The sequence below is a fragment of the Malaya genurostris genome, chromosome 3 (assembly GCF_030247185.1).
Source record: "Malaya genurostris strain Urasoe2022 chromosome 3, Malgen_1.1, whole genome shotgun sequence".
In the NCBI taxonomy this organism is placed as follows: Eukaryota; Metazoa; Arthropoda; class Insecta; order Diptera; family Culicidae; genus Malaya; species Malaya genurostris.
The window spans coordinates 7,545,384-7,561,790 of record NC_080572.1 but is presented as its reverse complement, the minus strand read 5'-3'; the positions used below and the strand labels follow the sequence as shown (position 1 = coordinate 7,561,790).

Genomic DNA, 16,407 nt, shown 5'->3' with positions numbered 1-16,407 from the left:
TAACAATTATAGGTAGTATAAAGAAAGGGGCCACACCAAAAGTAATGATAATGTTTCATAAGGCTCAGCAGCAGAATCTACGAAAATGTATACAACGAAGAAGCATACCATGTAACGATACGACACCACATACACGGGATATCAAGCAAAAACACTATGCCTTTGTCTACAATACGACAAACCACTTTGGAATACCTGAACAAAGAATACCCATTATGGCGAATGGTTTACACTGATGCGTCAAGAACATCAGATTCTTGTGGAGTGGGAATTTTTGAACGGGATAGCGATACAAACATCAGCCTTAAACTAGAACAACACTCCAGTATTATGACTGCCGGGCTTATAGCGATACGAGTTGCCCTAGAAGAAATAGCAAAACTAAGTACAGAAAACACTGTCATACTTACAGATTCTCAATCAGCCTGCTTACTGCTAACAAAACATCAAGAATCTAAATCCTGGGACAGTCTAACTGGAACTATCTGCAGAGAAATGCAATCCACTGGTACTGTCCTGCAATGGATTCCCGGGCACGTTGCCTCGAAGGCAATGAAACAGCAGACTCTTTAGCCAAACCGGGATTAGACAACAATGCAATTATTGCTAACAAACTTCTCTGGAATGATGTAATTCTTCGTTTCAAGAAACAGTTAGAAAAAGCAACTAATGATTGGTACAAAAACATTGCGACAAATCACAATAAAGGAATGAAGTTTTTCGCAATATTTAATCACTTCCCAAGTAAGCCATGGTTTTGGTACACAAAATTTAATGGTGAGGTACGGTACGAATGCTGAACAGGATCCTGGCTGGACACGACTTTTCAAATTATTGGTTAGCTAAAATGCGAATTGTAGAATCGGAGGAATGTGAACTATGTGATGAAAAGGACACAACAGAACATATCTTATTCAACTGTGTAAAATACAAGCACATTCGAAACTACTTCGATTGGGAACAACATCGAACAATCCATGGTCTAATAATAAATAAAGAAGGATTAAATATAGAAGAAATGAAAAACATCGTAAAGTTCATCCGCATGACTAAACTAAAAGTGTAACGACTTACCGTTACTGTTACTGGCGTTTATGAGGCAAGATCCTCGGACCAATTGCAAACACATACAACAACAACAACAACAACAACATGGCTAGTACTATGGATCCTACTGACACTAAAAATCCTTCCAGGTCGGGGCTCGAAAATACGACAGCTGGCTTGTAAGTAGTGATGGGCGAGCGCTCACGAGCCGTTCATTTGAACCGACTCGTAGCAATGAGCGAACGAACCACGGCTCTTCAAAATTGAACCGCGGCTCTCAAGCAGAGTTGCCATTTTAAAATCTGCGTTTCAACTTGGAGAATCTGTGTACCTGTGTACGCCCAAATTTGATTGCGTTGTTGGTTAAACGATCATGTTTTCTAATGAAGCTGTCAAAAATACATAGGAACATTTATTCAGCTGTGATTTTTCAAAGAATTCGGTCGTAATAGGAGAAGAAAAATAATTTTTTTGCAAATGGAATTTCAACTAATTTATTTTAATATCCCGCTTCCTCGTACACGGACACCTCTAGTTGTGAAACACAATTTTAGATCGCCCATACCGCTCATGCAATTTCGTGGCTCTCACACTCACTCTCTCGAACCGCTTCTCCACATTGACGTTTATTGAAAAAGTGCCAATGAGCCGTTCAATTGAACCGGCTCTTACGAAAGAGCGTTCGGTTCAGAGCCGCTCATTGAAATGAGCCGTATTGCCCATCACTACTTGTAAGACCAGCGTCCTATGCATTGAACCGTCAACCCGGGATTTCATTTAATTCCACTATATTTAAAAAGATCTCTACTATTTAGCCACTAATGTCATGAGATAGTAACAGACACAGATATCAGTATTTCGGTGTGCTATTTGCGACCTTCTTAAGTGTATCACTTCTAAGTCTGTTGGAATGAAAGTGCGGTGCGTTTCTTTTGTGCTAGTACAGGTAAATCGTCTATCGGTGTATTATAGGTAAAACATTTGGCTATGTCACTTATAGCAAAGACATCATATTAACAATATATCCAGCTCTCACATTTCCCTAACAAATCATTGGCAACATCCTTTTTTGCGAGCATGTCGCTTAAGACGAGCCCGCATCGAAGTGCGCGCCAAAATAGCAGGGTTGCGCACCCATACAATTGACATGATATGTTGAATATGATGCCGTGCGATGGCGTTGCTGAACTGAAGATTGAATTCGCTCCAAGCTGACAAGGTCTGCTCATAGCAAAGACATCATATTAACAAGATATCCAGCTCTTACATGTCCCGAACAAATCATTTGCACAATCCTTTTTGCGAACATGGCGCCCTCATGCCAGTCCGCATCGAATCTCGTACATAGAAGTAAGGGAGGGAAATTTCGAATTTGTGCGCGCCAAAATAGCAGCACTGCACACCCATACAATCGGCATGATGTTGGATGTGATAAAGTGCGATGGCGTAGCTGAACTGAAGATTGCTTTCGCTCCAAGCTGACAGGGTCTGCTAATAGGTAGTAGCTTGGGATGATTATGTATTTCTTATGTTTGTTCGTTCTTCATATTTAGATAGTAACTTGAAAAGTCAAGAAATTTTGTTTACTAGGTCTTGGTTTAATAAAAAATTTGAATTATTTTTATATATTTCTAAACCTTTAGCTACGTGAAAGTAAGACTGTCACTTACTACTTTAATCAAACCATCAGAAAATTTAAAAAGAATATCAGTAGAATTTAGCCCTGATATTGCACATTTGCTGAAAACCAACCCTTTTATGTTTGGTTTGGATTTAGTTTTCAGCAATAAGAATTATTAATTAACAGAGTTAGATGCCGTTTATAATTTACGTCTGTTTTAAAATTTTATTCTGGAAACCTGTGTTTCAAATATAGAAAAAACAGTTGCTGGGAAAATGCCAGTTTCAAATTTGACAGTATGTCAGTTCTAAGTTTGTCAGTACAACTGTTCGGATAAATGAAAGTAAAACGGCTTTCTGGGGATATGTTAGTTCTTCGCACGGAGTGTTTAAAAAGTTCATTATAGGGTCCTATGTGAAATAAACTTGTAGCCATCTAGGCTAATTTGGATTGGGTTGGTAATTTTTACCCGAAATCAAGTTGCGGCAGGCCAGAAGAAAAAAATATCCTAACAAAACATGGGTTTGATTTTGTATTGCATTGGAGGATGAGAAGTAGGCACAATTCAGTCTTCTCGTTTAAATGACGTTGTCCGACAACACTTATCAGAGAGGTTCCAACTATATTGAAAATAATTTACATCATTTGCAAAGCATTTTTTATTTCACTTAGTCTTCGATAATTTACATCGCACAGACACTTAATTACTTAAACATATGTTTGGACACATTAAAATCAAATTTGTCGTAGACTTCGTTAAAAAGACGGCAACATACATTAAAAGGGTTGTTTTGTCTATATTGAGCGCGATGGATTGGTAACCATAGAAATTGCACACGTCGAGTTCGTTTTAATGGAGCAAAAAACGGTAGTTTTCCTAGCAGTTCCGCGCAGTCAATGTTGTTAACTATTACATCGAAAATCAGGAGCCGCTGCAAGACTTGTCTCCTGGTTTTCCACATAGATTTTAATTGAAACACAGTTGACCAAATCAAGTGTTTTGCACATACATTTGTGCTGTACTCTAGAGATGGGCAATTCGTTCGCGAACGGTTCAGAAGAACTAGTTTTTTTAAAAGAATGAATGAGCAATAGTTCTTTTTTCGAGAACGATAGTTCTTCAGTTCAAAGTCGTGGGACCTTTTTTTTTGCTCGCTCAATCTTTTTTTCGAGAACGGTAGTTCTCTAATAAAAAACCTTCATCACGAAACCTCAATTCTAACTTGTGGGACCTTTTTTGGTTTTCTCACTTAACCTAGCAAAACTATGTTCTCGTTTAGTCTTTGAACAATTAAACCAACTATGAAAAGAACGAACGAACGGCTCTGGAGAACTAGTTCTTTCGATAGAATTCTGCGTCACTAAACGTTTTGTTTTGCCCATCTCTACTTGTTTTGCCCATCTCTACTGTACTCATTTCAACTAGGAAATGAAGTGTTTGACACATGTACTTTGATTCAAAGCAAAACACATCACATCCAAAGGAAAAACAAATCAAAGCTAAGTGAAAAATAATCTAATTTTGCATCTTAGTGAATTTGCACATGAAATATTAAAACAAATCGTTTTGGTTATGTATTGAAATGAAAAAGCAATTGAAGTGCTGTTCACATATGAATCGATCGTGCAAATTTTTATCAGTGTAATGTATACAGGTTTGTATACACTTTTATTTACAATTACCACTCGAACCATTTGTAGTATTCTGTTCTGTTATAGTTTTGCAGTAAAATACTGTTCAAAATTACTTAAGCGTGCCCATTCAACTGTTTTATCGACTGTGTCAAAAGGGTTTAAAAAAAACAAACATTTTCATTGCTCTCGTTTCATTGATTTAACGTTGATTTCAACTCTATCGATGAATGCAAATCTAATGGATTTGATTGTACCCTAGAGAAGACATGTCGCTTTATCCAATTGAGCTATGGTCTTGAGTTAGTCATGCATTTTTCCCCATAAAATATTCCACATTTGTGACTTTTTACAGAAATTACAAACCTCAGTAGTTTATTGTACCGATTTGTAACAAGTGAAACATTATCCTCGTGTATGATATAGAGCTAGTACAAAATAATATATTTTATATATTCGACGAGCAATAATTAATTATAAAATCGAACGTGTAGCTGTAATCCAAGGTTCTGAATTGATCCGGACTATTCATAAATTCAATATACACGAGATTCAATGAGTATAATATTCGCATTTAACAATGCGTGTGATGGGTCACAGTTTGGTAGGAAAAACTACTTACAATAAACTGCTTTATGTTCCATAGAACATACCTACATTCTAAATGTGGATTAGAAAAGTTCAGTTGGTCTAACGCGTAAAAGACCTTTGGAACTCGTTCATTTACTACAGTAGGTGGTTGGAGCATCATTGTATAAAGCCATATAAAACTATACTACAACGATACGAGTAAAACCCATAGTGAATTCATGTCAGATGGTTCAGCAAAAGTTCTTTATAATTATTTTAATCACCTACAATTTTTTGTTACTACAGCATATTATAAAATAATCATATATTATATACTTACCTTACCTAACAGCTATAGGCCTGGGGTGTCCTTTGCTGTATCAAGCATACGTCTCCACATAACTCGGTCCATGGCTGCTCGTCGCCAGCCACTCAAGGCACGGATGCTTCTGAGATCACCCTTCACTTGATCGATCCACCTTGCTCGCTGCGATCCTCTTCTTCTTGTACCAGTCGGATAAGATTCAAGAACCATTTTCACTGGGCTGTCGTCCGACATCCTTATGGCATGCCCAGCCCATCGTAGACGTCCGATTTTAGCTGTCCGTACGATGGGTGGTTCTTCTAGCAGCTGTTGCAATACGTGATTCATACGCCGTCTCCACGTTCCGTCTTTCATCTGCACTCCGCCATAGATGGTCCTCAGTACCTTTCTTTCGAAAACACTGAGGGCGCGTTGGTCCTCTGCCAGCATAGTCCAGGTCTCGTGGCCATAGAGAACAACCGGTCTAATGAGCGTTTTTGTAGATGGCCAATCTCGTGCGGTTGCGTACTTTTCTCGATCGGAGGGTTTTTCTGAGTCCAAAGTACGCACGATTCCCTGGCAAAATACGTCTATGAATTTCTCTGCTGGTGTCATTATCGGCTGTCACCAGTGAGCCCAAATACACGAACTCGTCAACCACCTTGGTATCGTCACTGTCTATAATATTCATGGTGGGAGGCGTAGTGCTTCTTCTCTAGAGCCTCTTCCTCTCATGTATTTTGTTTTCGACGCATTTATGGCCAGTCCGATACGCCCAGCTTTAGCTTTCAGTCCGATGTAGGTTTCCATCATCTTCTCAAGGTTACGTGTCACAATATCAATATCGTCAGCAAAGCCAAAAAGTTGTACGGACTTTCGGATGATCGTGCCACTCGTGTCGATCCTCGCTCTTCCAATCACACGTTGAACAAGATACAGGAAAGTCCATCACCTTGACGTAGCCCTCTGCGAGATTCGAAGGGACTCGAGAGCGTCCCAGATACTCGGACGTAGCACATCACTCTATCCATCGTTGCTTTGACCAATCGCGTCAGTTTATCCGTGTTCTGTCTGTTCCGCGCCTGTCTGTATCGTTCCTCGTTCGCTCTAGTGCGGTGTTGCAGCATCCTCGCCCTTGCTGCATTCTTCTCTTCGACCAACTGCTGACATTCGCCGTCAAACCAGTCATTTCCTCGATTCGATAACCTCGTACCTAGAACGGTTGCAGCAGTGCTACTCACGGCGGACCTTATGTTCCTCCAGCCGTCTTCAAGAGTCGCCGCGCCAAGCTGCTCTTCCGTTGGTAGCACAAGCTCCAGTTGTTGCGCGTATTCCTCAGCAGTACGAATGCTACGTAGCTGCTCGAGATTGAGTCCCGGCGTTCCTGTGCGACGAGTGTTGTGCACCGTTGATAGTTTTGAGCGCATACAAACTGCAACAAGGTAGTGGTCAGAATCAATGTTGGCACTGCGGTAGGTGCGGACATTGATGACGTCGGAGAAGAGTCGCCCGTCGATGAGAACGTGGTCGATTTGATTTTCCGTATGTTGATCAGGTGATCTACATGTGGCTTTGTGGATATCTTTGCGGGGCAAGAAGGTGCTTCGAACTACCATTCCTCGGGAGGCTGCAAAGTTTACGAATCGTTGACCGTTGTCGTTTGTTACCGCGTGCAGGCTCTCCAGCCCAGCAGCTGTCGTAGGTTTGTTCCAGCTGCGCGTAGAATGCTTCCTTCTCGTCATCGGGTCTCGTCTCATGTGGGCAGTGCACGTTGATGATGCTGTAATTGAAGAAACGGCCCTTGATCTTCAATACGCACATTCTATCACTAATTGACTGCCACCCAAGCACGCGCTGGCGCATCTTGCCCAACACTACAAATCCCGTTCCCAGAACGTTGGTCGTGCCGCAGCTCTGGTAGAAGGTAGCCGCCCGATGCCCACCTTTCCACACCTTCTGTCCCGTCCAACAAAGTTCCTGCAGTGCTACGACATCGAAGCCGCGGATTTGAAGCTCATCATGCAGCATTCGGTCGTATCCTGGGAAGCCAAGCGATTTGCAGTTCCATGTGCCAAGCTTCCAATCGTAGTCCTTATTTCGTCGCGTAGGTCTTTGCCGATTATTCCGAGTCGTATTTATATCCTGATTATTCGTAACAAGTGTTTTCCGGGCGGCTTGTTAGGCCTGCACCAACCTCCTGTCTCGCCGGAGGGCCATCGTGTCAGTACTGTTTAGTGTGCCACACTGACACAAGGACGGTAATCAGCCGCTCCTAACATAAAGAACAGACGCTGTTTCGAGCCGCCCCAACATGGGGAACCGACGCTCATATCATATATTATATTGCAACAACAAATCATATCATCTGTGTACAATACTTTGTAGTTGAACACAAACCGTGTTTATTGTTGAGATAAAAAAATGAAGTTATCACAACACAAAAGATTAAATTGGAACCGCTTTTGAAAGTTGAATAAAAATCAACAATTTTTCCGCTGATCTCTGGTTATAGGATCACTAATTTTAACACACATTCTTATTCCAATGTATTTTCAAGTGAGCAATTTGTACTCACTTTTGCTTATTTAGTTCAGAAGTCAAAAAGTGAGTAATATTAACTTAGAAAACTGAGTAACTTCTACTCTCTCAAGTTTTAATATTAGAATAACATTAAACGAGCGTGTACGACGTTTTGATAAAAATGGTTTAAAACTTATCGTTTATAGCTGTCATTTTTCGTTTGTTTATGTTCCATTTTCGTCCGTAATTTGTGATGCAAATAGGGGTGCAGGAAATTTCGAATTACTCGATTGACTTCCGGTGAAGCTCTCAACGCGTGAGCATGTGGGTTCGCACTAGTGCGACAAAAATTTGTGTATTTTTCGTTCGAGGAAGAAAGATTTTTCGCGTATCGGAGTGAGTCAGTGTTGCGACGCCGCTAAACTATCATCGGGAGTCACTGCAATGGAAATTACAATCGAAAATAAAATAATAATCGAAAATAAAATAATAATCGAAAATAAAATAATAATCGAAAATAATAACACAATCGAAAAAATAACCTAACAATCATCAAGCGAGATGGGCCATCCTTGGCCTTAGCCTGTCACGTTAGTGACACAGCAAATAAAAAAAAGAATTACTCGATTATTCACATTATTCATCAATTTTAAAACTGTATAATTTTAAAATATAATTAGGTATAATTTTAAAACTGATCGATTAAGATTTGAATATTATATGGGTTATTAATCGATTACTTGATTAATTATTCGATTATTGTTATTGATTGTTTAAATTATTTGATTAGTTTAATAATCGAATATTAGTTTCAAATATAATCGATTAAATTTTACTCGATTATCATGTTTATTAATCGATTACTCGATTAATCGATTGATATTATGACATCTGTTTATGCAAACCAGAGATGCCATTTATACAGATTTATCTGTATTATACAGATTTTTACATTGTCGTACAGATTTAATACAGAGTACAGATTTTATACAGATTTCCTCAATTTAATACAGATTTATACAGATCTCACAAAAAGTAAGAAAGGAAAAAATGACTTTTCTGTTTGAGCTATCTTTTAGTATTTGATTCCAGTGACAATATAAAAGTCTATCAATCAACGGACAAAACGCAAATTAATATGGAAATCTGTGAAATCCATTTATATTATAACTTGAAAACAATTTGAACTGATATTCATTTTTTTTGCAATGACTTAGTGGAAACATATATTGGAGAAGCCAAATGAATGAAAAACTAACAGAAAAGATGATTTATTGGAAAAAGATACGCTTAGAGACAGAACTTTATTCAAGGAAGTAATGGCATCATGAAACTTTACTGTCAAACTGACAGTTGTATGAACCGACTTGACGTTGCATATTGGGCGCTGAAATTCCATGTCAAATTATAAAGCCACCAATTTCGAACTAGATAAACATATGGGATTACAATTCAGTTGTTGTGGATAAAAAAAATGAAACTTCGTCGTTGAATATTCTTGTGAGCGCGGCAATGACTGATTGAATCTACCATCCTACAACCACCATCTATTGGAATAACCTATCTTAGCATCATTTTGTTGTAAGAATTTCATTTTATTGGTGAATACAGATTATTACAGATTTTTTATACAAAGAATACAGATTTTCTATGAAAATATCTGGCATCTCTGATGCAAACGCAAAACGTTAACGGCCTCGTACTTGAACGCATACGGAATGTAAATAATAATAGCTTGTACTTTGATGAAAAATCGATATTGATATTTAAGATGAGTGCGGAAAGTGTTCACGAGCTAATTGGCAGTCTAATATACTCGATTGGGCGAGAATCGCCGGGGAAATCTTCGGATGGTATTATGAAAAAATGCAAATCACTAGCATTTGGCATTTTGCTTGGTAAGCGCTCCGCCACCGCATCAGCGGATGAACACCACAACGAAAGCAATTCTTTGGCACTGCGGATGATAATGGAAGAACCGATCGAAATGTTGCATTGTCATCTATTTGAAATGCAACTACGATCCAGATATCAGTTCCAGAAACGACGATGCGAGAAATATGATGAATTGTTAGAACAGTTGGAACTTGATCGTTTAGGTGGAACAGATGCAGTGTTTGAGGGAAAGGATAAAGAAGTTTTGCAGTTTTTGTTGCTGCTAAGAGATTCCGTTCCTGATGGAAGAGAACTCAGTGAAGGGGTAGGATGTCAGATACGTTATTATGATTAGTTGGTTCTAAATTTTCGGTTTGATTGTAGGAGGCCCACATTGCAGGAGATTGGATGCCGTCAACACGTTTGGGTCCCTATCCAATCTTTCAGCAGGGTAACTTTCAGACGAATACTGCCAAATTGAATGCATATTACAGAGAGCGTACTACAAATCCATACTGTTTGAAAAAGTCTGGCCAAGTCTTCTCGGAGAATGTCAGTAATTTGCTGAACATCACAGACAAAGTGAAGACGGAAAAGGGGCTTCCGCAAATTGATAGTACATTTATCAGTGATCCAATTGCTGAATTAGTCAGTTATCAAGGACCTTTCAAATACAATATGATGAAAGGAAGTGTAGATGAGGATGAACAATTGTTAACAAGTTTCGAGGTAATCCCGAGTGATTTGGTGAACCAATCGAGCGTCGGATGTTGTCAGCGAGAGAGTGTATTTAATTTCAACTGGGAAAATTTAGGAAATCGTTTTGTTCCTGTGGAACAGTCATTTGCAACGGAGTGCAATGCAGTTCTGCATCTAACTGCACTTGGTGCCAAATCCTCTAAGGAGCTATCTGATATCAAAGTTGTACGAAATAATGATTTTTTAAGAGATGTGAAATCACTATTGACTGGAATCAGCTCGAGATGTTTCTATTACGATAATAACAATCGTTTTTCGATGGTAGCCAACTTCACGGTGGATTCGATTTCACCAGTTACTATGAAGGAAGTTGTGGATCAGTTTATACAATTGGGCACCTGTTTTAGGCGCCTTCAAAAGATGACCAAGAAAAATCCTTACAACCACGCTATGCTGTTAGACGGGTTTGTTTTTAAAGCTTTTTGCGATAGCGTCGAGAAGATTCTTAGTTGTTTTCGAGTGGTCGTGAATAGTTACGAAGGTTGTTCTCTATTGCATCTACAGCGGCTTATCGAGCCCATGAAGAAACAAATTCTAGCGCTAGCTAAATTTTGCGGTATTCATCCCGATCGTAAGTTATGGGAAGGTTGATGAAATATTTGCTATATAAGATGTTTAATTTTAGATGAAAGTGATAAAGACTTCCCTATCGGTTCGGTTTTCCTGGACCACCTTTACAAAGAATTAATTCAAATCACTTGTTCCGACGTTTCTTGCTTCCTACTGCACATACTGAAACATTGTTGCTACGCTTACTTTTTGTTGTTCCAGCAGTGGCTTTTCGGAGGTCAATTGCGAGATCCTAGTGGAGAGCTTTTTATCTACTTCGTAAATCATTATCGCCCCAAAACAAAGCATTTCTTTGATAAAGCTTTCCTTATTCGGCGCCAGGCGGTTCCGGGTTTTCTCAAGGGGTTCGAAGAAGATGTGCTCCTTTGTGGAAAGTATACTATGCTACTAAAGGCATTTAGACCGACGGTAAGTACTTTCGATGGGCAGTAAGAGTTATGTTCTATAAATTATTTTTCTTGTCAGCATCCTATTTTCTCATTGAAAATCCCCAAACTGGAGGTATGCCTTTCGTACAGCTCGGTCGATAAGCTGAAGAACCTCTGGCTACAGTACGTTGCGAAGGCACGGGAAATTTGCGGTTTGCCGGTTTCGGTTCGACAACTGTACGAAAAGAAGGAACGCGATCGGGAACAATTCCTGCGTTTGGTGGAGGAAAATTTTCGCCGTAGTATGACCCAATGGCGGATGGATCAGGATGCGGAAGCAGAAGAGCTACGATTGAAGAAACAACGTCAGCGGGAAGAACTACTGGAACATTTGAATGAGATTCGTGAAAGCAAACAGACAGCTAGAAAGCAGGAGATTGTACTTGAAATGCGCTATCAGGTGGAACAATCTCAGTTTGAAAAAGGTCAATTACTGGCGGAAAATCTTGAGCGAGAAAAGGTTGTTGAGGGGTATAAAGAGTTGAATCGAATAATGGATGAAAAGAGGAAGCGGACCGAGGCGCAGGTCAATAGGTTAAAGGTTGAACTTACAGGAGATGGATTAGAAACAGCAGATAGTGAGACCGAATTTGAGTCCTGTGTTGGTGGCAGTACGACGGAAGATGAAAGTGCTTCGTTTTATGAAGATGCTCAAAAAAGTCCGTTGAGTGATCGACCAGGAGAATTATCTAATGAAGATGAGGATGAGAATACAATTGTAGAAAAAGCGGGATCGACGTTGATTGCGATCGGAGAGATTGATCTGGTGAACTGTAATGACGTGTTAAATGAATTTGAGAGAAACAAGCAGAGAGTTTTGGGATCGAACATAGGAAATTACTTTTCGGAAGATCATGAGAATGCCAACATCGAAGAAATCAAAGAAACGGTTTCTGCTGGAACTCGCCAATTGACGGAAGCTCAACGAAACAAGATTAAGATACTTTCCCAGGAATATGGCTTTGGGAGCGGCAAGACGATCGAGAAAAAGGATCTGAACTGTAACGAAATGGAAGATCGACATTACAATCGCCAAAAGATCTTGATCAGTGATTTTACTAACCGGAAACAGGTCACTGACGTGGCAACCACGAGGGAGCCAACAGAATTGGAAAGGAATCGTATGAAAATAATGAGCCAAGAGTATAACGTGATTGTTGATGACCATGACCGTGGCTCACATCATGACAGAAAACCAGAAATGTATTTAAACTTGGATTCAGATCGTGCTATCAATCGCAAACGAGTTCTGGAATGCGAATATAATATTTTGACAGGAGCTCAAAATTTTGTCGATACTCCAATGTCCGTCGATAGTGACACGTTTAGTGAAGATCTTCATTTGCCTTTGATTACGATTAATGGAGTACCACAAGATATTAACGCCAATCCGCTGGCATCGGAGGGCAATATGTTGAGGCTAAATATGACTATCGCACAGGAGGAATTTAATGAGAGTCGATTTGGTGTTCCTGACACGGCAATGTTAGCACAGGAAACCCCAGAGAGTGCTTTAAATACAGCTGGTCTCGAAGCTAAGCAAGGTTTCGAATTTCCTGATCTAAAGAAAAGTTGTTCAGTAATGAAACTAGATACTGGGGACTGTTGCGATGAGGACGAAATATACAAGGATTTTATGGAAGCACTAAAAAAGCGAGATTTGAATCTTTGTGAGCTAGCAAGTATGAGTAATGAAGTTGGCAGTCTTTCCGAGCTTCGTCAACTGGATAGTGAACTACGAAGTGTTGATGTGCTCACAGTAACCCGTTTTCTTCAAAGTTCTCTTGTGATTCCTCTGAAAGCCCATATGCAAATCGTAAACAGTGAAATTATGAAGATGTGTTTGAACGATCTTGATATATTGGGTCATTTCGAAAGTCTTCGCAACTACTTTCTACTGATGGACGGAGAGTTTTCCTGTTACATCTGCGACAACCTTTTCATACTTCTGGAGGAAGTTCGAAGTCCCGATGAGCTGCTGAATTATCAAACATTGCACACGATCTTGGATTCGGCGTTATGTTCGAGTGCTGCCGGAGCCGATAAAAATGCTGATCGACTGTCATTCAACGTGGAACAGATTCCGGAGTGCTTTGAACTTTTCCATCCAAACGCAATCAGCATGTTGAATCTCAGCTACCGTGTCGAATGGCCACTGAATCTCATCCTTAATCCAGAAACAATTGAACAGTATACTAATATCTTCAAGTACCTGGTGAAAGTGCGCCGTGTTAGCTTTGTACTTGGAAAATCGTTTCAGCTACTCAAAGAAGTTCTTAAACAGTTTGGGAAACGTATTCTGGGCTCGCCCCAATACAGTCGCGTTCAACTCATTTCACACAAGTTATCCCATTTGGTGAATGCTCTTAAAAACTATATCACTAGTAGTGCACTTCAAGCATCCTGGGAAACATTTCGCAAGGATTTAGAGACAGCCGAATCGATGGAAGATCTCTATCGAAAGCACACCACCTATATTAAACGAATTCTTTTCCTCTGTCTGTTGAACAAAAAAAGTCTTGAGTTTTACAATAACATGGAGGACATTTTCAGGGTTGTCCTCCGTTTCTACAAACATCTGAAGTCGAAGGCCTGGCGTCCGCAAGATAAGGCCAATCCAACATCACCTTTGATTCACCCAAAGTACGCGCAAATTCTAACCGATGAAGGCGACTTCGAGAAACTGATCAAGTATACGATATACCTGGGAAACAAAATGTACGATCATGGTTACCAAAAAGAGATTCACGAATTTATCAATGTTATCAACATCAATGGCTATTATAGTGCCACCAGAGAAGGATCCCAGTAGGACACGGTACGTGGTTCCACTAGTTCCTTAATCTATAGTGCAGTGGTACGGTTTTTTTTATATAAAACCGCATAATCCTGAGGAACTGTATGATTACTGTTATTGCGTACTTTACGATAAACTTCTCTCGATATGATGACACTAGAAGTTATTGTTTCAGCTTAGTAACTTAGCTTCTGTATCATATTGTCTTTTTTTCATCCAAAGGTGCTATCGATCAGAGCTACTAGTACTGAGTGTAGATTATGAAATAAACTTTCTCACTTTGTTAAATTGACTACAATGTAATCAAATCAAAGCCTATCGTGAGTGTTTATTGTTATTGTAAACATGATGCTAATCTTATCGATACTGATATTTTTGTATTGATAATTAAAAAGAAAATTCCATAGTGATCTTGGCAGTAGTTTTTGTCAACGTCCACGAGACGGTTATAATTATCGTTTACTCTTAGGTAGATTTCGTGGGCGATTGCTTTAAATCCTTGTTTCGAAGGTCGTACAGTATGATAAACTTGCACTTCACACACGAGATGAGACCCGATGAAAAGAAGGAAACCTTCGTACAACGTTTGGAACGTTACCCATGCGCTTGAAGAAGGCTATGTGATGTGATTATGTGATTTTCGGCTAGGATACAACGGTTCCGTGCAAATAATTTGTTACCTATGACAATCAGATGGCCACATGTCCATATTGTCAAGAATCTGTTGTATATAGTAAGCCATGTGAAAAGCTGGACAAGAAGACACCAAAGAACAACGGCGCTCCCTCCACACCAATGAAGCCAGTTGTACCCTATGTAGGACAAAGTACGTCAGTTTCAGCTAAAAACGCACCTTTGGACGAATATTAGTAATGATGGTGATTCCGCCAACAACAGTGACACCGAATCAATGGACGAGAGCGTGAATAGCGAACCACTGCTCTCCCCTCATTCGCTGGATAGCAATGAAAACGTCTTTTCTCCAAGGATCATTATTGTTAAACAGTCACGTTAAGCTTAAGCGCATATGAGCCGGAATAAATCATTATTAATAAAAAAAACTGATCACGAAACTCTGAGCAAATCTTTATGATGAACCGAGTCGGCGATTGGCTTTGGCGAAAATTCGGTCATAATGAAGTCTAAAAGTCATTTTTTTGATTCAGAATGATACCAAGATCCTCTACATTCTTCACTCGTGTCATGGATCTTCCCGCAATACAAAAATTGTATATGACAGGAACAATTTTACGACGGGACGAAACGATGCATCATTTCTCGATACTTAAAAACCAGTAGTTTTTAGAGCATCATTCATCGTACGTTTATATCATCTGTTGTAGCTCAAACCATAAAAATTTTGGTGTCATCGGCATAGGAAAGTCTGCAGTCCGATGATAACAGTAGAGACAAATCATTCATGAAAATCGAAATAGCAGCGGACCAAGATTGCTATCTTGCGGAACTCCAGACCGGTTTGACAAAACTTCTGAAATTTTTTTTTCATAAAATTTTTTATTTTTTTGTCCTGGAACCTATTTATTCACGTGTTAATATTTCCATCTACCGATCACTTTACTTTCGTTTGTTAGAAGGTTTCCACCGATATCTCTGCCATTTCCGCGATCATATTTAGAATTCTCAGCAAAAGTCGTTCCTGTTTTCGGAATACCAGGTGTACTCCTAACTATTATCGATTGTTTGTAAATAAAACACATTAATTGCAGTTAATGGATGAGCCATTTTCAAAAATTTACGTAAGAATCTGACCGCGTCTCAGTAATTGCTTAGCTCAACGACGGTATTCGGATGGGTCCAGGTCTGGTGAATAAGCCGCATGATCCAGCACTTCCCATTCGATGCGTGTGGCGAACTGCCTTCGATTAGTTTTCATCGCAGCCCAACGGGGAATAGATTAAAAAATAGAAAGATTAATGGAAGATGTAGATTGAGTATTATTTGAAAACAAAAATCCAGTGAACTTTTACTTTGGGTTACTTTATCTAAAATGATTGACTCGCATTGTAAAAAAGTAAAGTCTTGATATTATATTTCTTTTGAGAAATTTGACCGTCTGTTTCAACAGACTTCGCAGCCGATTCATAGCGTACAGAACCATTGCATGGTTGGTGCTACGATCCTACTGACACTAAGAATATATCCAGGTCGGTGCTCAAAAATACGACAACCAGCTTATAAGACCTGTATCCTATGCATTGAACCGCCAACCCGGTAATAGCTCAATAATAATGGTAGCTGGTACAAATTTTTCTTCTAGAGAATA

The 16,407-nt window shown here is 39.5% G+C and overlaps 1 protein-coding gene across 1 annotated transcript; it reads left to right on the top strand.

Moving 5' to 3' along the window:
• The first annotated feature begins 9,149 nt into the window (after window positions 1-9,149).
• On the top strand, window positions 9,150-14,495 carry LOC131435801 (gamma-tubulin complex component 6). Its single transcript, XM_058604009.1, has 5 exons — window positions 9,150-9,275; window positions 9,331-9,894; window positions 9,954-10,899; window positions 10,954-11,306; window positions 11,364-14,495. Exons 2-5 carry the CDS (start codon window positions 9,367-9,369, stop codon window positions 14,136-14,138), a joined length of 4,602 nt encoding a protein of 1,533 aa, XP_058459992.1. The 5' UTR covers window positions 9,150-9,275; window positions 9,331-9,366; the 3' UTR covers window positions 14,139-14,495.
• Window positions 14,496-16,407: the final 1,912 nt, after the last annotated feature.